The 21,747-nt window shown below is 48.0% G+C and overlaps 1 protein-coding gene across 4 annotated transcripts in view; it reads left to right on the top strand.

Annotated features, from left to right (window-relative positions):
• The window catches only part of Insr (insulin receptor), a 98,983-nt gene that overhangs the window by 61,224 nt on the left and 16,012 nt on the right, over positions 1–21,747 (top strand). For 2 of the 4 annotated variants that reach the window (XM_048342134.1, XM_048342133.1), the window contains exons 4-13: positions 3,514–3,662; positions 5,102–5,246; positions 6,868–7,082; positions 8,598–8,724; positions 9,817–10,067; positions 10,354–10,521; positions 14,961–15,162; positions 17,405–17,440; positions 20,154–20,428; positions 21,320–21,459. In XM_048342134.1, coding sequence (XP_048198091.1) covers positions 3,514–3,662; positions 5,102–5,246; positions 6,868–7,082; positions 8,598–8,724; positions 9,817–10,067; positions 10,354–10,521; positions 14,961–15,162; positions 17,405–17,440; positions 20,154–20,428; positions 21,320–21,459 — 1,708 coding nt within the window. The remainder of the gene's footprint in view (positions 1–3,513; positions 3,663–5,101; positions 5,247–6,867; positions 7,083–8,597; positions 8,725–9,816; positions 10,068–10,353; positions 10,522–14,960; positions 15,163–17,404; positions 17,441–20,153; positions 20,429–21,319; positions 21,460–21,747) is intronic. The other 2 variants (XM_048342136.1, XM_048342135.1) reach the window with 1 other exon arrangement.

The following is a 21,747-nucleotide window of genomic DNA, read 5'->3' on the forward strand; positions in this document are numbered from 1 at the left end:
GCGCCACTTCCAGGACTCCATTTCTTTTTGCTGCTCATTTATCATTGATAGGTTTATTTATTTTTCATGCTTATGCCTCTGTCTCTCTTGTGTGTACCTCTCCCCCTGCTCTCACTCTCCCCACTCTCTCTGTGTGTGTGTGTGTGTGTGTGTGTGTGTGTCAGTGTCAGTCCTGGGGCTTGAACTCATGACCTGGGTGCTGTCCCTAAGTTTGGTGTTGTTTTTTTCTCACTTGAGTCACAGCTCCATTTCTGTCTTTTTGATGGTTCATGGGAGATGAAAGTCTCACAGACTTTCCTGTCTGGGTTGGATTTGAACCATGATCTTCAGATCTCAGCCTCCTGAGTCCTATTCCCATTTTAAAAAGCTTTGTTGCAACGTTTTCTTTTTGTTTTCTTTAGCATGGTCATGACATTTTCACTTATGCATATAGCGTGCCTTTGTTACAATATCTGGACTCACAGTCTTCTCTCCTTCCCAGTTTTTTTTTTTTTTGCCATTCCTGTCTGGCTTTGTTTTGCTTTCTCCTTCAATATAGCTTCTGCACACAAGAGGAAAATGTGTAATATCTGTCTTTCTGAGTCTGGCTTATTTCTCTTAACATCACGATCTCCAGTGCAACCTATTTTCTTTAGGGCTGAGTAATATTCCACCAAGCATACACACTACATTTTCTTTTACTATTGTCCATTTCATTTGAATACTGCTATTGCAAAACAAGGATGGCCAGGTGCCAACATTGTGCTAAGCTTGGGCTTATTTGCAGAACAGAAAAGGTTTTAAAAAAGAAAAAGGACATAGTGAATCTTCCTTGGACTGTCCTCAGTGATTTCACTTCAGGGCTAACCTAGGCAAGTTTTTAATTAGACTTCATCTCAATATGGAAGTTGTGCATGGTGGTGCTTGTCTGTAATCTCAACCAGTGGGAGGTGTAGGTGAGAGGATGGAGGCTGAGGTTTTGTTTTGTTATTATCTCCCCCCCCCTCCATGTTTTATCCCACATTGCATCTGGGTGGTGTTAAGATTGGCCTGGAATACAATGTATCAGGGAGGAAGATTTTCCTGTCTCCACCTTTCCCAGAGCTTTGTTGCTGTTTGAATGACATAACCAGACCATTTCCTGCCATTTGGGTCAGTAAAAATTTTTTTTCAAATGTCACAGACATTTTTTCTTCTTTTCATATGATTTGGTGTCGTGGGCCATGACCAAGTTAAAAAAAAATCTGGGCACCCGTGGGTCATGCCTGTCATCCTAGCTACTCAGGAGGCTGACATCTGAGGATCATGGTTCAAAGCCAGCCTGCGCAGGAAAGTCTGTGAGACTCTTATCTCTAGTTAACCACCAGAGAACTAGAAGTGGTGCTGTAGCTCTATGTGATAGAGCACCAGCCTTGAGTGAAAAAGCTCAGGAACAGAGCCCAGGCCCTCAGTTCAAGCCCCACAACTGACAAAAAAGAATGTGTCCTGCTCTTTCTTTCTTTCTTTCTTTTTTTTTTTGTTTGGTGTGGAGGATTTAAAAAAAAAATTAAAAAGTAAAGCAAAGCAAACACATCAGCATCAAACAAGAGAAGAAAAACCAAACCAAACAAACGCAAAGCAGACACAGGTTGGAGGCCTGCAGTTGACCTGCTTGCATCAAAAAAGAAAAAAAAAAAACAAAAAACAATGGCAGCAACTCCTTTTCAGACTGAAGAGCCAGCCAGCGTGTTTCTAGAGGGAATCTGATCTCCCTCTGTGGGAGGAACATCATCTGTATGGCAGCCTAGTTCTCCCAAACCTTCCTTTTTAATGTTTAGGAAAAACCTCAGAGGACAATATGTTTTGTTTTAGTCCTTTTGGATTTTTTAAAAATTTCTTTTAAAAGCAGAACATCAAGTGACTTTGTTGACCAAAAATAGTACTCTATAAATTTCCTACTTGTTAGGACATTTTTTTCCTTCCCATTTGGAGAAAAATAAAGCGCTCTTGCTGACATGTTTGTTTAAAAGCCATTAGCTTTAAACAAAAAACCTTAAAAAAAAAAAAAGCCAGGCACTGGTGCTCATACCTGTAATCCCAGCTACTCAGGAGGCTGAGATCTGAGGATCATGGTTCAAAGCCAGCCTGGGCAAGAAAGTCCGTGAGACTCTTATCTCCAACTAACCACCAGTAAACTGGAAATGGCACTGTAGTTCCAAGAGATCGAGTGCTAGCCTTGGGCTGAAGAGCTCAGTGACAGCGCCCAGGGTCCTGAAACCCTCAATTATCTCACCTCACATATGATCCTGGGGACCCATGGTGAAGCTCAGGGTCCCCAGAGGTCTGCCACAATTCACTCCAACATTCTCAACAGGCCCCAAAATGATGCCTTTGTTTGGCTCAGGAACTTCCAAGATGGCTGGACATTCTGTGCTTGAAGTGTCTGTGCCATGTCCAGATATCCAGCCATCCACTCTGATTATTTCAGGGGACCTCCCCCTAAGCTCTCTCCCCCAAACCCTGTACTCGAATCCTTTATTACTTATTTGTAGGTGGGGCTTGAACTCATGGCCTCATGCTCTCCCTTGGCTTTTTTATTTTTTAATTTGTTTAAGGATGGTGCTCTACCACTTAAACCACACCTCCACTTCCAGCTTTTTGCTGGTTCATTGGAGATAAGAGCCTCATGGACTTTTCTATGGAGGTTAGCTTCAAACTGAGATCCTTACCTCAGCCTCCTGAGTAGCTGGGATTACAGGCCTGAGCCATCAGCATCTGGCAAGATTTTTTAAAATTAGCATATATCATTTGTACAAGGGAAATTTCTTTGTATCATTTTCCTACATACATACACACAATGGTACCTGCCCTCCACCCCCCACCTCTCTACACTTCTTCAAACAATTCCAGCTGGTTCTCTCCCCCTCCCCCCCTTATTTCCTTCTTTGTCTGTCATGGGGCTTGAACTCAGGGCCTGGGTGCTGCCCCTGAGCTCTTTTGCTCAAGGCTAGTGCACTATCATTCGGAACCACAACTCCACTTCCAGTTTTCTGGTGGTTCATTGGAGATAAGAGTCTCATGGACTTTTCTGCCTGGGTTGGCTTTAAACTGTGATCCTCAGATCTGAGCCTCCTGAGTAGCTGGGATTATAGGCATGAGTCACCAGTGACCAGCAGCTCACCATGGATTCTGGTCTTTTTCAGCCTCCCTCTTTCCTTCTCCCGTTTCCCCCTACCCTCCCCCAATATTTCCAGTTAAATGTGCATAGATTTGTGTTTGTGTGTGGCCCCAAACAAGTGAAAAACCTGTGACATTAGGACTTTCTGAGCTTGCTTGATCTTGCTCTATATGATGAACTCCATCCCCATTCATCTTCTTTCAAAACAAGATTTTGGTCTTGTTTATGGCTGAGTAATATTCCACTGGAATATCCTTCTTTCTTTTTCTCAGGCTAACCGTGAACCTATCCCAGCTCACAGCTGTGTTCTGAGGGTTGGACTGAGATTGGGCGAGATGTCTGATCTCTCTCTCTCTCTCTCTCTGTTCTATTTTTAGCTTGATGTGTACCCCATGCCTAGGGCCTTGTCCCAAGATCTGTCATCTCCTTGAAGGTGAGAAGACAATTGACTCAGTGACTTCAGCTCAGGAGCTCCGAGGCTGTACGGTTGTCAACGGCAGCCTGATCATCAACATCCGAGGAGGCAGTGAGTACCTGGATGGGGTGGCCCCTGGGACCCAGAGCAGAGGTCAGGGCATGAAACCAGCCCTGCTGGTCCTTCACCCTCCTAATGCAATGCTAAGAGCATCCTTTGCTAGGTAGTGTGATGTACTCCTATGGTCCCGGAACTCTCAAGAATCTGCCTTCTTATTTTATTTTCTCAGTCCCGGGGATTGAACTCCAGAACTCTACAGCAAAACAGCACCTCCAGCTCTCTTTTGCTCTAGTCAGTTCTGAGGGCCTGGATTTCTGCTCTGACGACTACTGGACCACTTATTTTATACTTCTTATGGCTGGAGTGACAGACATGCACCCTTATACCTCTTCTTCTGTTGAGATGGTGTCTCAGAGACTTTCCTGCCCAGGCTGGCTTTGAACTGTGATCCTCAGATCTCAGCCTCCAGAGTAGCTAGGATGACAGGTGTGAGCCACCAGCACCTGGCTGCCTTTCTTTTTTTGGGGGGGAAAGGGGGAGGTAATAAAAATAGCTCAAGACACAGGGCAATAAATGGACATGGCTGTGTTTCTTTCTTTTTTTGCCAGTCCTGGGGCTTGGACTCAGGGCCTGAGCACTGTCCCTGGCTTCTTTTTGCTCAAGGCTAGCACTCTGCCACTTGAGCCACAGCACCACTTCTGGCCATTTTCTGTATATGTGGTGCTGGGGAATCGAACCCAGGGCCTCATGTATATGAGGCAGGCACTCTTGCCACTAGGCTATATCCCCAGCCCGACATGGCTGTGTTTCAATAAAACTTTATTTATAAAAGAGGCTGAATTCAATGGGCTACTGTTTGCCAAACTCTGAGGTAGAAAATAAAAGAGTTACTACCTGAAGAAGTATCTGGTCTTGAGAAGGGAACTTTGAGATGACAGTAGAATAAACCAAGCAGATGTAGAAGGAAATAATATTCTGGGCAAAGAAAGCAGGTAGTGCACATGGCCTGTTTAAGGGCCACCAAGGAACTCACATTACCTTTGAAGTATGACTGGTTTTGAATGTAGTTTTCATCTCATTTTATTATTTCACATCATCTGTAGCCACCTCTACCAAAGCCACCTTCTTATCTGCACAAGACAGCTTTGTAGATCAAAACCATTTGCCAAGCTGGCCTGGTGGCTCACACCTGTCATCCTGGCCAATCAGGAGGCTGAGGTCTGAGGATCACAGTTCGAAGCCAGCCTGGGCAGGAAAGTCCATGAGACTCTCATCTCCAATGAACCACCAGAAAACCAGTAGTCGGGCTGTATCCCCAAGTGGTACAGCACTAGCCTTGAGCAAAAGAGACTAGGCATAGCATCCAGGCCTTGAGTTCAAACCCCACAACCGACAAAACCGAATTTGCCCTCTAGTGAGTTCCTCACCATGCAAGGAAGGGGAGACTTAACTGTTTCTCTTCATACTCACGCCATGTTTTCTTCCTGCAGACAACCTGGCGGCTGAGCTCGAGGCCAACCTTGGCCTCATAGAGGAAATTTCTGGGTACCTAAAAATTCGGCGCTCCTACGCACTCGTCTCCCTGTCCTTCTTCCGGAAGCTGCGTCTGATTCGAGGGGAGACCTTGGAAGTAGGGTAGGTGGGCCTGGCGGTGTGTGTGGTGCCAAGGACGCTCTTGGGTTAAAAAATTTAGGATTTTTGTGTCTTTTTTTAAAAAAAACTCAACCTATCCGAACCCAAAACAAACACCTTGAACGTCTTCGCAAGTGCTTTAAGGGGTAGCACCTCCCAAGCCAAATACCCCACCCACCTCCAAATTAGGGTCACAGCCCCAAATTGTGGGCCCTTAAATGGGGGTGCATGGCTGGAACTTGCTCATTCGTGTGTTCCAGGCTGCGTAGAGGCAAGTGTGCCCAGAAGGGCCCTTTGTTGCCTTGCTCACCTTGCCATCGCAGAAACCCAGGCTCATTGTGGGTACAAACAACTAGAGATTGGCTCATGGGCGTAAGATCTGGGGAGGCTGACTGTGACCATTTGGTCATAACCGTTAGGAAACGTGATGGTTCCTTAGTCTCTGTGGTCCTCATGGTCACAGAATGACTGCCACAGCTCCAGTCTCACATCAGAACAATAGTGGCACATTTGAAAGGACTGAAAGATGTACTTGCCAGCGTTGGCCACGATTGGACTCTACTGAACTCATCCTACGACCCAAGATGTTATTTCAACATGAAATCCATTTTTTAAAAATGAGCGTTTGTATACTCCCCTACCCCCCTTCCACTGTTTTTGTTTGTTTTTTAATTAGAAGTCTTTAAAACTCATAAAACAAAAAGTAGCATCTTTCATACCCATCTCTTGAGCTTAAGGCTTCCGAATGACCATGCAGGCATCTGCATCTCCCCCTTCTTGTTCATCGCTTGCACGGAGGGAGCCATGCCACTGAGATGATTTAAATGCAGGGGACCCTCAGGGTCTGTGGGGTGGGTGGGTGGAACTGCGCATGCTCAGGGTGTTTCTTGTACCTCACAATGAGCATGCTTAGGATGTTGAGTGCTATCCTGCAAGTGGTTGGAATGCTTGGCACTGCACCACGCATGCTCAGAGCTCATAGCACTGCGCATGCTCAGGACTTTTACTCTGGGACTCTGTACTGCGCAAGCATGGGATGTGGAGCATTACTCAGTCATAAAGAAGAATATAGGGGCTGGGGATATAGCCTAGTGGCAAGAGTGCCTGCCTCGGATACACGAGGCCCTAGGTTCGATTCCCCAGCACCACATATACAGAAAACGGCCAGAAGCGGCGCTGTGGCTCAAGTGGCAGAGTGCTAGCCTTGAGCGGGAAGAAGCCAGGGACGGTGCTCAGGCCCTGAGTCCAAGGCCCAGGACTGGCCAAAAAAAAAAAAGAATATGGTTATGTCATTTGCAGGGAAGTAGAATGAGCAGAATAAGCCAAAGTGAAAAATCAAATACCAAATAAGACAAATATCTGTCTTAAGCAGAAGTTAGATTTGTTTTAAATATAAAATCAGAAAAGGGAGTTTTTCTTGGAGGGGGGAGACTAGCTGGAGGGGGAAGGGAACAAGATAATGGGGTGACTATGATCAGAGTACATTGTAGCTATGTCTGAGACTTCCTAATGAAACCCATTGTTTTGTGTAGTTAATATATGCTAATTTTAAAAAAGGTAACCTATAATCAAAACAGAACAGGAAGCTGAGCTGGCACGTGACCCAGGTGCTCTGTCTCTGTAGGAATTACTCCTTCTATGCGCTGGACAACCAGAATCTGAGGCAACTCTGGGACTGGAGCAAGCACAACCTCACCATCATTCATGGGAAACTCTTCTTCCACTATAACCCCAAACTTTGCTTGTCCGAAATTCACAAGATGGAAGAAGTTTCTGGAACCAAGGGGCGCCAGGAGAGAAATGACATCGCCCTAAAGACCAATGGGGACCAGGCCTCCTGTGAGTCACACTGCCTCCCTGCTCCCAGCCAGATAGCCCACAATCTATCAATCAAAGGAGGAAGAGAACCAGGCAGGGAAGACCTCCTCCTCCTCTTCTTCTTCCTCCTCCTCCTCCTCCTCCTCGTCTTCCTCCTTCTCCTCCTCCTCCTCCTCCATCTGCTCCTCCTCCTCCAACCTCTTCCTCCCCCTCCTCCTCCCTCCCCCTCCTCCTCCCACTCCTCTTCCTCCTCCATCTCCTCCCTCCTCCTTCATCTTCTCATTTTTAGCAGATCTAAGGTTCAAAGGCAGTGTCCCATGCTTGCTAGGCAAGTGTGCTCCCCAAAGGAGCTGTACCCAAGTCCCTTTAGGCATTGTTTGTTCTTTAGATAGGGTCTGTGCTTTTGCCCAGATTGAACTGGATTGAGATCCTCCTGTCTCTGTCTCCTGATTGGCTGGGATTACAGGCAGGCACTACTATATCCTTCCGAGAGCAGTGTGGGTTGGATATCCAAGAGCAGAGAGGGAAAGAGGCTCAAGCCCCACTTCAGCTCCAGCATGGGTAGAAGCTGAGCAGGGGAGAGTCAGGCTGTGGCTCCAAAGGTTCCAGCAGGCCCTGCCTTTGGCCCAGCTGCAGTCAGCAGACGGACACTCTTGTCAGCCCTTAGAAATCCAAGGAAACATCATGGCTTGGATGGAGTTTGGAAGAGGGTTCAAATCCCAGACAGACAGAATTACCCTACCATGTCTGTTCATAGTGGGCCCATGGTCTGTCCATGCTTATTTGCATGTGCCCATTTGCATACAAATTGGACAATCTGTGACATCATGCACCTTCAGGCGCAGGACTACACTGAATGGAAGGGTAGTGGTGGTGGTGGTGGTGTGTGTGTGTGTGTGTGTGTGTGTGTGTGTGTGTGTGCATGGGACACCACAATGAAACCCTGACCAAGCTGGTGACTGATGGCTCATACCTGTCATTCTAGCTACTCAGGAGGGTGATATCTGGGGATTGTGGTTCAAAGCCAGCCTGGGCAGAAAGTCCATGAGACTCTTACCTCCAATGAACCACCCAAAACTTGGAAGTGGTGCTGTGGCTCAAGTGGTAGAACACTAGCCTTGAGCAAAATATGCTCAGGGACAGCACCCAGGCCTGAGTTCAAGCCCTACTACAACCAGCTAAAAGAAAAAAAAAAAAACCCAAAACCCTGACTGTAAACTTAATATCTAAGTATTTTGAAATATGGAGATACTATATCTATTTAAGCAGATATTATATCCTATTTATTATCCACTGTGGCACATGGCTCAGGAACCCCTTTTCTAGGGGTTATGGCCTAGTTGTATGGTCTGGTATTCAGTTAAGCCTTTGATTTAGAACAGTTTTGGCTAGCTACCTGGCTTGGGCGCTCTGACCTGGGAAATCCCAAATCTCAGATTATGTCTTAGCCTTTGAACACCACTCCATAATCGAATCACTTGATTGTCTTCTTTTGTTTCTTTTTTCCCCCTTTTCCTTCCTTTTCAACTTTCCTAGGTGAAAATGAATTACTTAAGTTTTCCTTCATCCGCACATCATCTGACAAGATTATGCTGAGGTGGGAGCCCTACTGGCCCCCCGATTTCCGAGACCTCTTGGGGTTCATGCTCTTCTACAAAGAAGCGTGAGTAATGAGAGGAAGAGTCAGGAAAGATGGTGGGGAGGGGACCCCTACCCGGGGGGGGGGCACACTGCATTGTCTCCTTTCTCTGCATGAAATAAATCATAGTTTACTTCTCTTTGGAAGGTCTTGCCAGTTTCTACTGCACAAAGTAAAAAATATTTCCTTAGGCCAGGCCTGGCGACTCATGCCTGTCATCCCAGCCACTCAGGAGGCTGAGATCTGAGGTTTAGGGTTCCAAGTCAGTTGGGGCAGGAAAGTCCATGAGACTCTTCTCTCCAGTGAACTAACAGAAAACTGGAAGTGTTGCTGTGGCTCAAAGTGGTAGAGCAGCAGCCTTGAGTGAAAGAGCTCAGGGACAGCGCCCAGGCCCTGGGTTCAAACTCCTCCTCCACCCCAAATCCCTTTAGGTCAAAGATCTGAAATGAAGGCGGACAATTTCATTTAGAGGTTGATTGGGGGGGAAGACTTGTGGAGGGAGAGGAGATGGGGTTTTTGTATGTTGCCCAGGCTGAGTCTTAAACCTTGGGCTCCAGGGATCTTCCTGTTTCTTCTTCCTAAGTAGCCAGGACTACAGGTGTGAGACAGCCTGCCCTGCCCTAGGTCTGGAGCTACTCATTTCCTAGAATGCTGTTCCATTGTGTATATCAGACAGACTTAGCAACCAGGTGTGTAGTCCATTGAGTCATTTTTTTAAAAAGATAAACATTTCTGAATCTATTAAAAATTTTAACATTATTTTTTATGGAAGTACCTAGCATTACAAAAGATGATCACATGCTAACAGAAAACTGGAAGTGTTGCTGTGGCTCAAAGTGATAGAGCACTAGCCTTGAGTGAGAAAGCTCAGGGACAGTGCCCAGGCCCTGAGTTCAAGCCCCAGGAAAGACAGACAGACAGATACACACACAGACAATTAAAACAACATTAAGTCAGATACCCTCATGATTATTATTATGTGATTCTGACACATCCTTTCTCTCTGGCTGTTCCATGCTGTGTTGGATGGTGGTTAGACTGCAAGCAGCTCACAGGATGTGCCTGGAGCGACAGCCACTCTGAGCTAACCACCCTCCTCCCATTTTGTCTTTGAAGTCCTTACCAGAACGTGACAGAGTTTGATGGACAGGACGCCTGTGGCTCCAACAGCTGGACGGTGGTGGACATTGACCCGCCCCAAAGATCCAACGACCCCAAGTCCCAGAAACACCCTGGCTGGCTGATGCGTGGCCTCAAACCCTGGACCCAGTACGCCATCTTTGTCAAAACCCTGGTCACCTTTTCTGATGAACGCCGGACCTATGGGGCCAAGAGCGACATCATCTATGTGCAAACAGATGCCACCAGTACGTGATGCCGGCCAGTATTGCTTTGCTCATGATTTGTGCCAGTCCTGGGACTTGAACTCAAGGCCTGGGCACTGTCCTCCAAGGTTAGCACCCTTCCACTAGAGCCAGAGCTCCACTTCCAGCTATTGGCTAGTTCCTCAGAGATAAGAGTCTCAGGGACTGACCTGCCCCCAGCTGGCTTTGAATTGTGATCCTCCCATCTCAGCCTCCCGAGTAGCTGGGATTACAGGCATATGCTGTCACACCCACCCCTCACAGTTTCTGTCTCCATTCCTCTTTGCAGACCCTTCTGTCCCTCTGGACCCCATCTCTGTTTCCAACTCCTCATCCCAGATCATTTTGAAGTGGAAGCCCCCATCGGACCCCAATGGCAACATCACGCACTACCTAGTGTATTGGCAGAGGCAGGTGGAAGACAGTGAGCTCTTCGAGCTGGATTACTGCCTCAAAGGTGAGCACGGGCCACACTTAGCTCCACATGCAGTAATTCAGGCCACTTCCTAGCTCCCAGGGTATGTGTGCACACAGGCATGCATGTACATGCATGCATCGCCTAACAGGACCTCTAGTTCTATCACTTTTCCTACAAATGCTATGATCTCATGCTTCTTTCCGACTGAGTAATATTCCACCTGAGGCATGCACATTTTGAAACGCTATTCTCAACTACACACTAAAGACTCATATGAAAGCCAGGCACAGGGCTTGGGGTGGCACGGTGTAGCTCAGTGGTATAGCACTTGTCTAAGATGGGCTAGGCCCTGGGGTTCCATCCCCAGCAAGGCAAAATGAAAAATGACACCCCTCCCCCAGTAAAACTCAATGGAGATACAGTGGCAAGCCACATACAAAGTTTCCATCAGCCTTGAGCCACATAGACGATGGCGTCCCCATACAGTGGTATCTTTTAGTGGTGTGGCTGCCATCTTGTTTGTGTAATATACACTCTGTTGGTCTCACCGTGATGACATCACCTAATGGTCCATTTCTTCCTGTGCCATCATTATATGGTCCCCCATCATTTTCTTCTGGAATGTTCCCTTCCTCTTGCTTCTCTCTTCCCCTCTCCTACTGCCACTACAAGGCACATGGCTGCGTGAACCTACGGTAGACTCTTGCAAAGCTAGAAATGCAGCCAGCTTGTGGGAAAGGCATTGGCAAAGCCAGAGAAGGATTTTGGCTCCTCCAGGACCCCATAGATATTTTTTTCCTCCTTTATTATTAGGATTTGAATTCTGGTCACCATGTTGGCTCATGGTTGGTACTCTACCATTTGAGCCACTTTTTATTTGGTGTGTGTGTGTGTGTGTGTGTGTACCATTCCTGGGGCTTGAACTCAGGGCCTGGGTACTGTCCCTGAGCTTTTTTGCTCAAGGCTGGTGCGCTATCACTTGAGTCACAGCCCTACTTTCAGGTTTTTGGTGGTTCATTGGAGATAAGAGTCTTATGGACTTTTCTACTGAGGCTAACTTCAAACTGTGATTCTCACATCTCAGCCTCCTGAGTAGCTAGGATTACAGGCCTGAGCCATCAATGCTGGCTAAGACTGCATAGCTTTTGAGATAATAAGGAGCTATCTTTTCTCCTCCTTCTGTGTTTCCAGTAAAAAAAAAAAATCCTAATAACAGTTTTTTCCTCCAACTTTAATCTTAATTATTTTTACCACTTTGATGGACTTGAAGGAAAATGGAAAAACACTTGAAACCTCAAAGTAATTTATGTAGATTATTTTAAAACTGGTTTATCTTAAAATTTTTCTTTGGTATCCAATAATTATACATATTACCTGATGTATGGTGGTATATGCCTATAATCCCAGCTACTCAGGAGACAGAGGTAGGAGGCTCAGAGTCTGAGGTTGACTCCAGGCAAAAAGCCTCAGACCCTATCTGAATAATAACTTAAGCAAAAATACATGTATACACTATGTGCAAATCAAATGGGAGTAACAGCTTTCGTGTTTATTATCTCTTTGTAATAAAACATTCCAAGTCGGGTTCTGGTGGCTCACCTGTAATCCTGGCTACTCGGGACTGAGATCTGAGGATTGCAGTTCAAAGTCAGCCGGGGCAGAAAAGTCTGAGAGACTCTTTATCTCCAATAAACTACTCAGAAGAAGCTGGATATGGTGCTGGGGCTCAAGTGGTAGAGCTCTAGCCTTGAGTACAAAGAGGCTGAAGAACACCACCCAGGCCCTGAGTTCAAGCCCCAGGACTAGCAAAACAAACAAATAAAAAAAACCATAAAAACCCTTATAGTAGTGGCTATGAGAAGCTGAAGAGGAGAGTAAAGGCATGTGTGTGTGCGTGCAGGTGTGTGTGTGTGTGCATGCACGCATAAAATACCAATTGACAAGTTGGTGACAATGTTCTGGTGTTCTCTTACACAGGAAGCTAACTAGAATATATTATATATTTCAAAATAGATTTAAAAATGGGTTATAAAAATCCTCCAGACAAGAGAAGTTGAAAGTTTTTTTTTTGTTTATTGTTATTTATAAAGGTGATGTACACAGATGTTCAGCAGAGTTTAACTAGCAATAACCCACCAGTGTCCCAGTGGGGCTCTGTTCAGTTGACTCCAAAACAGAGTCAACTGAGGTAATAAACAGCTAATTGGAGTCATCAGACCAATTGCTGATCCCCTTGACCTACCTAGCCCTGTGACTACTGGTTCGTGGGAATGGGGCTCAGAACTTGGCGCCCAGATTTTTGTTTCTTTGTGTGGCTCTGAAGCCTTGGCCCTGTGACCCTACAGAAAATCTCTTTGTGTGGCTCTGAAGTCGCAGCCCTGTGACCCTATGGAAAACCAGATCCGAGCCCATGGTTAAATGATCACTCACCCTGGTTGGAGTTTCAAATCTGTCGTTGTTGTGGTGGATGGAAGTAGAACACTCAGTCAGGAGAAGTTACCTTGGTGGTCATCTGGGTGGGCTTAGGACAACAGAATAGGTCCAGGGGGCAGCTTGGAACCCCCAGAAATGGGGGAGCAAATCCACCAGGGAACCTATCCTGGGTTCAGCACCAATGAAAGGATATGTCCTGGACATCCCAGAGGACCATCAGACAAATCACAGACAGGAGAAGAAGGTTTATAAGGAGGTTTATTAGTGGGGCCATAATTCCCATGGGAGAGAGAGCTACATGGTGTCTGTACCTTAACCAGGTGGAAGCTTCTCTCTGGGGGTAAAGGGGAAGTAGGTAGGTCTTAATAGTGACTAGGAGTGGCTCATTAGGTATGGGTGGATCTGGGGGCTAATGGGAGGAGCTGAGGACCTGAGCCTGGGAAAATGCTAACAGTTATGTTTTACTCTTTTATCTCCCTTGAGTTTGTTGCTTCATTTATCTTTTAAAAATTTTTGTCTGTGGTGGGGCTTGAACTTGTGGTGTGGGCACTGTCCCTGAGCTCTTTTGCTCAAGGCTGGCGCTTTGCCACTCTGAGCCACAGCGCTACCTCTGGTTTTCTGGTGGTTCATTAGAGACAAGGGTCTCTCAGACTTTCCTCCTGTGATCCTCAGATCGCAGCCTTCTGAAGAGCTGAGATTACAGGCATGAGCCACCAGCCCTGGCTCATTTGTGTTCTTTTTTTCCTGAGTTGGTTCATGTGTCTTTGATTTTCCTGGGATGGTGTCACGGAGTGCCACGGCCTGGGCACCAGGCCAGGGGAACGTTGGTGACGTGTAGCAGGCCTCTTGGCCCCTGCTGCTGGGTTTGGCTCAAGTTCTCCCATGGAGTTCCTGTGTGTCTCCGTTTTGGGAGATGGAGCGGAAGGCAGATGGTGGCTGGGAGCTTCCCCAAGAGTAAGATCATGTGCTATATGCCTGCCTATGACATCATCCTGGCCTGACCCGGGATTACAGGCGGAGTTTGTTGCCTCAGCTGCTTTATATAACTTCAGGCTGCCCTGCATGGGCCCCATGCTGAGCAATTGGCTGAGCCCTGGAGTGTTTGAAGCCAGCCACGTCAGTGACTCCGCTGGCAGCCAGACCATCCTCCTTGGAGCCCTGGCCTGTAGCCTGCATGTCGGGGATTAGCATGTGGCTCATTAAACTTGTGATTTGTGTAATTATCACAGAAGTTACAGAATTAAAAAATTAGTCAGGAGGGGGGTATGAGGGACAAGGTAACAAACAGTACAAGAAATGTATCCAATGCCTAACGTATGAAACTGTAACCTCTCTGTACATCAGTTTGATAATAAAAATTTGAATAAAAAAAAAAGAAAGAAAAAGAAAAAAAATTAGTCAGGCACCAGTGGCTCATGCCTGTCATTCTAGCTACTCAGGAGGTTGAGATATGAAGATAATGGCTGGAAGCCAGCCTGAGTAGGAAAGACTGTGAGACTCTTTTGTCCAGTGAACCACCAGAAAACCGAAGTGGTGATGTGGCTCAAAGCAGTAGAGGATAGAGCTCAGGGACAGTGCCCAGGCCCTGAGTTCAAGCCCCACAACCGGCCAAAGAAAGGGACACTTGTGTTAAGTTTGTTGTACCATAGTTCAGATTGCATATACAATAAACAAATTTATTATTCATGACCTATTAGTGATATCAATATATTTGTGTGTGTGTGTAAGTACGAGTGCACGCCAGTCTTGGGGCTTGAACTTATGGCCTTGCATGCCTTGCGTGGCTTTCTCCACTCAATGCTGGCTGAGTCACTACTCCACTTCTAAACAGAGCTTCACTTTGGACCACAATCTTCCTACTTCTGCCTCTCAGAGAGCTGGGATGAAAGGTGTGCACTACCGCACCCGACCAGGAGGTTTTTCATTTTTGCCCAGTGGAACTTTCCACTTGGGTTCTACCTCCCATGTACAGACCCTCAGAGAGGATGTGTCTGCTTTGGGGAACACTTGAGCACCCCTGTCCCTTGCTGGGTGTCTTTCTCTAGGGTTGAAGTTACCCTCCAGGATGTGGTCCCCACCATTTGAGTCCAAGGACTCTCAGAAGAACAACCAGAGTGAGTATGACGACGCGGCCAGTGAGTGCTGCTCTTGTCCCAAGACCGACTCTCAGATCTTGAAGGAGCTAGAAGAGTCCTCCTTCCGGAAGACCTTCGAGGACTACCTGCACAACGTGGTGTTTGTCCCCAGGTGTGTGCTGGGGTGGCCCTGGGCTTGCCTGGTGTCCATCCACTCGGGTTGCAGGGGAATGAGATGATATGGGGTATCCTCCCTGCCCACCTCAAGATCAGAGCTGGTGGTGGAGTCTGAGCTGAGCCCTCTGTGGGTAGAGAGAAAGGAATAATGATCCTGAAACTAATTCTGGGGGGATTTGAACCAGTGAGAGGAAACCATGAAATCCGGCCTGTGACAGCTCAGCCCAAACCCAACCAAGCACAAACCCAGCCAGCCAGCTCCTCCCAGCAGCGTGTCCAGGTCATTCTGCCCATAAACCTTTCCTTTCTACCTCCCTCCCTCCCTCCCTCCCTCCCTCCCTCCCTCCTTCCCTCCCTCCCTCCCTCCCTCCTTCCCTCCCTCCCTCCCTCCCTCCCTCCCTCCTTCCCTCCATCCCTCCTTTTCCTCCCTCTCTCCCTCCCTCCCTCCCTCCCTCCTTTTCCTCCCTCTCTCCCTCCCTCCCTCCCTCCTTTTCCTCCCTCTCTCCCTCCCTTCCTCCTTTCCTTCCTTCCTCCCTCCTTTCCTTTCTCTTCCCTCCCTTCTTTCTCTGTCTTTTTCTTCTTTCTTTCTCCTTCCTCTCTCCTTGCTCTATTCTTTTCCCTTCCTTCTTTCTCTTCCTTCCTTTCCTTCTTTATTCCTTTCTTTCTCTTTCCTTATTATCTTTACTTCTTTTTCTTTCCTTCTTTCTCCCTTTCATTCCTTCCTCTTTTCTTTTTTCTCCCTCCCTCCCTTCCTCTCTCTCCACCCTCTCTCTCCTTCCTTCCTTGGTTCCTTTCTTCTTTCTTTTCCCCTCCTTCTTTCTTTCTCTTTTTTCTTCTTTTTCCTTCTTTGTCTTCTTTCCTTTCTCTTTTTTTCCTTCCTTTCTTCCTCTTTTATTTTCATGTCAGCCTTGGTCTTGAACTCAGGTTCTTTCACTCTCACTTGACTTCTTTGCTCCATGCTGGTACCCCTTGGTCAAAGCTCCTCTATCTTTTTGCTGGTTAATTCAAGATAAGTCTCTTGGATTTGTCTGCCTGAGCAGCTGGCTCCGAACTACAGTCCTCAAACCTCAGTGTCCTGATTCACTGAGATGATACCATGAGCTACTAGTGTCCAGCCTACTTTCCCATTCTAATCCACGTAAGCTCCTCACATTTCTGGGACTTTCCACAGCATTATCAAAACCCCTAAAGGTTTCTCCTATGGAAATAGTTGCGGTTTGGTGCTGGGCTGAGAGCTGGCAAGTAAAAGCACTTTAAACTTTTAATCTATCTTTTTTAAAAGAAAGTATTTTAAAAAATTAATATTATCTTGTCTTTTGTGGACCTATGTTGGATGGGTTTGTCTGTTGCGTTTTTTTTGCTTTCTTGGTAGAGATGTTGGAACGTTGTCTGAGTGGGCCTGGGCTGGCTACCTGGGCCTGACTCAGTTCATTTGCACACTGGCAGGGCAGGAGTTCATCCTTCCTCCTCCATCTTGATTTTAAGACAGGTGGAGTCTAAGTGTCTGCAGGTGAGGGTTTCTTGAACCCCCTAGAAATGCAGCCGAACAGTGTTTGGCTGTCTTCTATAAAGGGCATAGCGTGGGCAGGCAACCTAAGAACCTCTGCTCAGAACTTAAAATCATTTCCATGACAGCCATCAGCAGCTCATGCCTGTCCTCCTAGCCTCTCCTCAGGAGGCCGAGGTTCCGAAGATCAAGTTTTGAAGCCAGCCTGGAAAAAAAAAGTCCTGGAGACTACAATCCCCAATGAACCTGCCAAAAGCCAGGTTGGAGGTGTGGCTGGCGCACCCTTTGGAGTGGAGCACCAGGCCATGAGCAAGAAGCTAAGGGATGGAGAGCCCAGGCCCTAAGTTCAAGCCCCGGTCCTGGCACACACACAAAAAGAAAGAGCAAAGATGCCTGAGGCTTGGCACTGTATAAAGAAGAAATATTCCCTTATTAGCTAGCAGTTTTGGAAGCCCAAGAGCCAGGGTTGCCCTGGATTACTGGATGGCATAGTGTCAATGGAGGATGCCAGTGAGGAAATGGGGGCGGGGCCTGGTGATGAGGTCATACGTAGACTCCATCTCTTAAAGGGCCCACCACCTCTCATTTGCCATACAGACTTTGAGTGTCCAAATCCCCTCTCCACATCCTCCAGGCGATCTCACTTGGACAGAAGGATGTGGCTTCAGAGTCCAGTTTGGTGCTATTGTGTCTGGCCTCATATTGTTTGATTTTTGCTTTGTTTTTACAGAAAAGCCTCTTCAGGCAATGGTGTAGAAGATTCTAGGTATGATTCAGCCTGGCCCTCCCGCGGCTGCGCAGTGCCACGCAGGGGTTCCTGTGGCTTTTTGCATGACGGGCTGTCTATCAGATGCTTTCCAAATTCACCCATTCAATGTCTTCCCTTCAAAACACAATCTGGGCATGAAGGGGGGGGGGGGTGGGGAGGGAAGATTGAATTAACCCACTCTTCCTAAAAAAGCAAAAAAAAAAAATAGAACTGAAGGAGGACTTCCTGGGTCCCTCCCCATGCCTCAGTTTACCCCGTGCGTCCATCCACTGAACATCCAGCCTCTACTAGGGTACACCAGCAATGTGAGCTCGACGTGGCAGCAGGTCTGTCTGGCTCACTCCATCAGCGTGTACCGGGTGCATGGAGACTGAGGTGACAAACGTGAACATCTTCCTTAGACTCCTGAGTAGCTGGGGTTACAGGCATGAGCCACCAGCACTCCAATTTGGTTTGTTTTTTAAACCGTGTTACCTGCGTGACCCGCTCTGCCCCCTAGTGGTCATTCCGAGCATAACAGGTTGTGGAGGAAAGGAGGGTTTTGTAATCTGGGCCTGAATGAAGCTAGATTTCTGGGCCTCACCCCTGTTAATATTTGGGCTCAGAACATTGTGTGGTGTGGACCCCATCCTGGGCTCTGGCCAGCAACATCCCTTGTCAGGAGTCGCCTGCGATGGGGTCACGGCTCCTGTGATTTGCCCCCTTGGTCCACTGTGAAGTTGGTGGATAAACTCTAAAGGGTTCATGGTTGGTTTATCAGGGAACATGCTAGGAAAAGGTGGGCATAGAACCTTCTATCCCATCATGGAGGGCCAGACATTGGGGCCTTGGGTTCCAAGGACCAAGTGCCCTGTCACAACCTTTTGGTTTTGCCATCGTTTAGATCAGGTAGGCCTGTCAGGAAATAACTCTCCTATAAATTATCCCCAAGGAGATTCACTTAGCCATAATCAGAATATAAAATAAGTGAGGGATTCCTGTCATAATTGCCATAAAACCTCAGTATGTCAGTGCCAGTGGCTCTTGCCTATAATCTCAACTCGTTAGGAGGCTGAGATCTGAGGATCGAGGTTTGAAGCCAGTCTGATCAGAAAAGTCCGTGAGACTCTTACCTTCAATGAACCAGCAAAAAGCCAGAAACAGAGCTGTGGCTGGAGTGATAGAGTGCTAGCCTTGAGCAAAAAAGCTAAGGGACAGTGCCCAGGCTCTGAGTTCAAGTCCTAGGATCAACACACATAAAAGTAAAAGCACTAACAACTAAAACAGCCCAAATAATCCTGTATTTTTAATCTGTCAGGTTGAAAATCTGGGAAAAAAAACCCAAAAACCAAGTCAACTCCAACTTCCTTTCTCTCTCTCTCTCCTCCCTCCCTCCCTCCCTCCCTCCCTCCCTTCCTTATCTTCCCACCCCCCCTTCCTTCTTCCCTTTCTTCCCTTCCCAACCCCTCCCTTCACCTCTCTTTCTCCTTCTTTCTTTTTGTGCCAGTCTTGGGGCTTGAACTCACAGCCTGGGCGCTGTCCCTGAGCTGTTTTTGCTCAAGGCTAGTACTCTACCACTTGAGTCACAGCTCTGTGTCCAGTTCTTGCTGGTTCATTGGAGGTAAGAGTCTCATAGACTTTCCTGCTCAGGCTGGCTTTTAACTGTGATCCTCAGATCTCAGCCTCCTGAGTGACTAGGATTACAGGTGTGAGCCACATGTCTCAGCCTCCAATCCAATTTTTAACCTCCAATCTTGTTGAATTTATGAGTTGCTGGGAAGGCTACCCTCCTGGCCTATAGATCATCCCACAAATTGTTACAATGTTTCTAGATATCAAATGTAGCCTTGGTGGCTTATGAAGTGTAAAATGTTTATTTCCTTGAATTTAGTGTTTTCTTCTACTGATCTACTTTTGAGAAAATAATAAATTAACCAGCAGAGCAATTATTATGGTAGAAAAAGAAATAGAATTGCTCTTAATTAAAAAAAAAAATCAAACCCAGGCCATGTATCCTATCACTCAATTACAGCCTCAGGCTTCCAAAAGAATATGCTGATTAAAAATTTAAAAAAACAGGAAGCTGAGGTGAGTGTGTTGGCCATAAGCCTGTCATGCCAGTCCTCAGAAGCCTGACACAGGTGGGCCCCAAGTTCAAAACTGTGCTGGGATGCCTAGTGTTCTATTTGAACCTGGGCTAGCCTGGCTTTATGATTCCCTGTTCATGCATCCCACCATAGCTGGGATGACAGGTGTGTGAACCTCACTTGGCCTTTTCTGTTGAGATGAGGCATCACAAAAGTCGCCTGGGCTGGTTTGGAACTGTGATCTTCCCAATCGCTGACCCCTGAGTAGCTAAGATGACAAATGTGAGCCTCCCCCTTCCAGCCCAGCACCCAGCTCACATCTCATCTCTTTCCACACTAACTCGGGTGGACTATTCTGAGCAAATCAGCACCTTGGTTAATCAAGCAGGGGGTGGGGGTGGGGGTGGAGCAGAGAATCTCAGCTGGGAGCCATGGCCCTGGAACCACCCGCTCTGATAGAGAAATAGCACAGAAACGTCTTTAAAACTTCCTTTCTTGGTGGTAATTGGTTATTTATTTTTGGCAATCTGCAACCCATTGTTTTCTTGTAACGCAGCCATCTCTCCTCCAGCTTCTTTTCCCTTCACATGGTGGGTTTGTGACCTGTCCTCTCCCCCTCCCCCACTGTCTTCCTGTCACCCCAGGCCATCGAGGAAGCGCAGGTCTCTCGGAGATGTGGTGAATGTGACTATGATGGCGCCCGTCATCCCGATTTTCCCCAACGTCTCTTCCACCGTCGTGCCCACCACCCAGGAGCCGCCCAGGCCCTTTGAGAAGGTTGTGAACAAGGAGTCGCTGGTCATCTCCGGCCTGCGGCACTTCACTGGCTATCGCATCGAGTTGCAGGCCTGCAACCAAGACGCCCCGGAGGAGAGGTGCAGCGTGGCCGCCTATGTCAGCGCCAGGACCATGCCTGAAGGTGCGGCCTTACCCCTACTGCGTGGTTAGTGCTCTGGGGGGTGGTCAATCCAGTTCTCTGCCCTCTAGACTGTATATATGTGCATGTTGGGTGTGTATTCTTTAGGCAGTGCCAGCATTTGAACTCGGGCACTTGTGCTCACTTATGGCTGGTGCTCTACCACTTGGGCCATGCTACCAGCCCTACTTCTTTACTGGTGAATTGGAGATGGAGCCTTGTGGACTTTTCTGCTTCAGGTTGGCTTCTAATGGCAGCCTGGATCTCAGCCCCCTGAGCAGCTAGGATGACAGACGTGGGAAGAAGGGACGTGGTTCAGTGGTTGGGGAGTGGCTCAAGTGGAAGGGGCATGACTAAGTGATCTGAGTGTGGCCTAGCAGAAGGGAGGGACTACAGCCCCTTCGTAGACGAAGGGGCGTGGCTTGGGGAAGGGGCTTGGTTCAGTGATGGGGGCGTGTCTCAGCGGAAGTGTGGTTTGGCAGTGGGTAAGAGGTATGGCCTACCACCTGGGCAGGGCTGGGCCAGGGGGCGTGGCCTTGAGGTGGGTGTGGTCAGAAATATGGGCGTGGCTAGGCGATAGTGTGGCTCAGCAGTGGGGCGGGGCTCAGGAGAGGAGGTGTGGCTTACCCCGGTGGGCGTGGCTTTGTCTGTGAGGGCGTGGTCAGAGCCATAGAGCCTTTGCCCAGCTGTCTCAAGGTTGGTGGGATTCCCGGGCGAGCTCCTCTTGCTGTTCCCCAAAATGACTTGAATATGGCCGGTGAAGGAGACACCTTGCTACGCCTTCCTCGCTGGCATGTCACCCTGTGGGGCCTGGGAGGATTCAGTCCTTGCTGTCAGGTTGGGCCGGGTTGGGGGTGGTATGCGACCTGACACCCGGACTTCATCGTCCTGCAGCCAAAGCGGATGACATCGTCGGCCCCGTCACCCACGAAATCTTCGAGAACAACGTTGTGCACTTGACCTGGCAGGAGCCCAAGGAGCCCAACGGCCTGATCGTGCTCTACGAAGTTAGCTACCGGCGGTACGGCGACGAGGTGAGGCCTCTCCAGCCCCGGCCACACTTTCCTCTGCACTGCTCATGTCCCCTCCCCGGGGCCCTGGGTCACTGCACGCAGACCCCCGCTGCCCCATCAGCCAGTCAGTAACTGTGTCCGCACCACCTGCCCGACCGGATGCATGCCTGTCATCCGCGCTACAAACTCAAGAGGCTGTGATTTGGAGGATCAGGGTTCGACGCCAGCCTGAGCAGAAAAATCTCCAAGACTCGTTCTCTCCTGTTAAGGGGGGGCTACAGGGGGATCCATGGATGGATCTGTGGCTGA

This window comes from Perognathus longimembris, chromosome 3 (genome assembly GCF_023159225.1).
Source record: "Perognathus longimembris pacificus isolate PPM17 chromosome 3, ASM2315922v1, whole genome shotgun sequence".
Classification (NCBI taxonomy): Eukaryota; Metazoa; Chordata; class Mammalia; order Rodentia; family Heteromyidae; genus Perognathus; species Perognathus longimembris.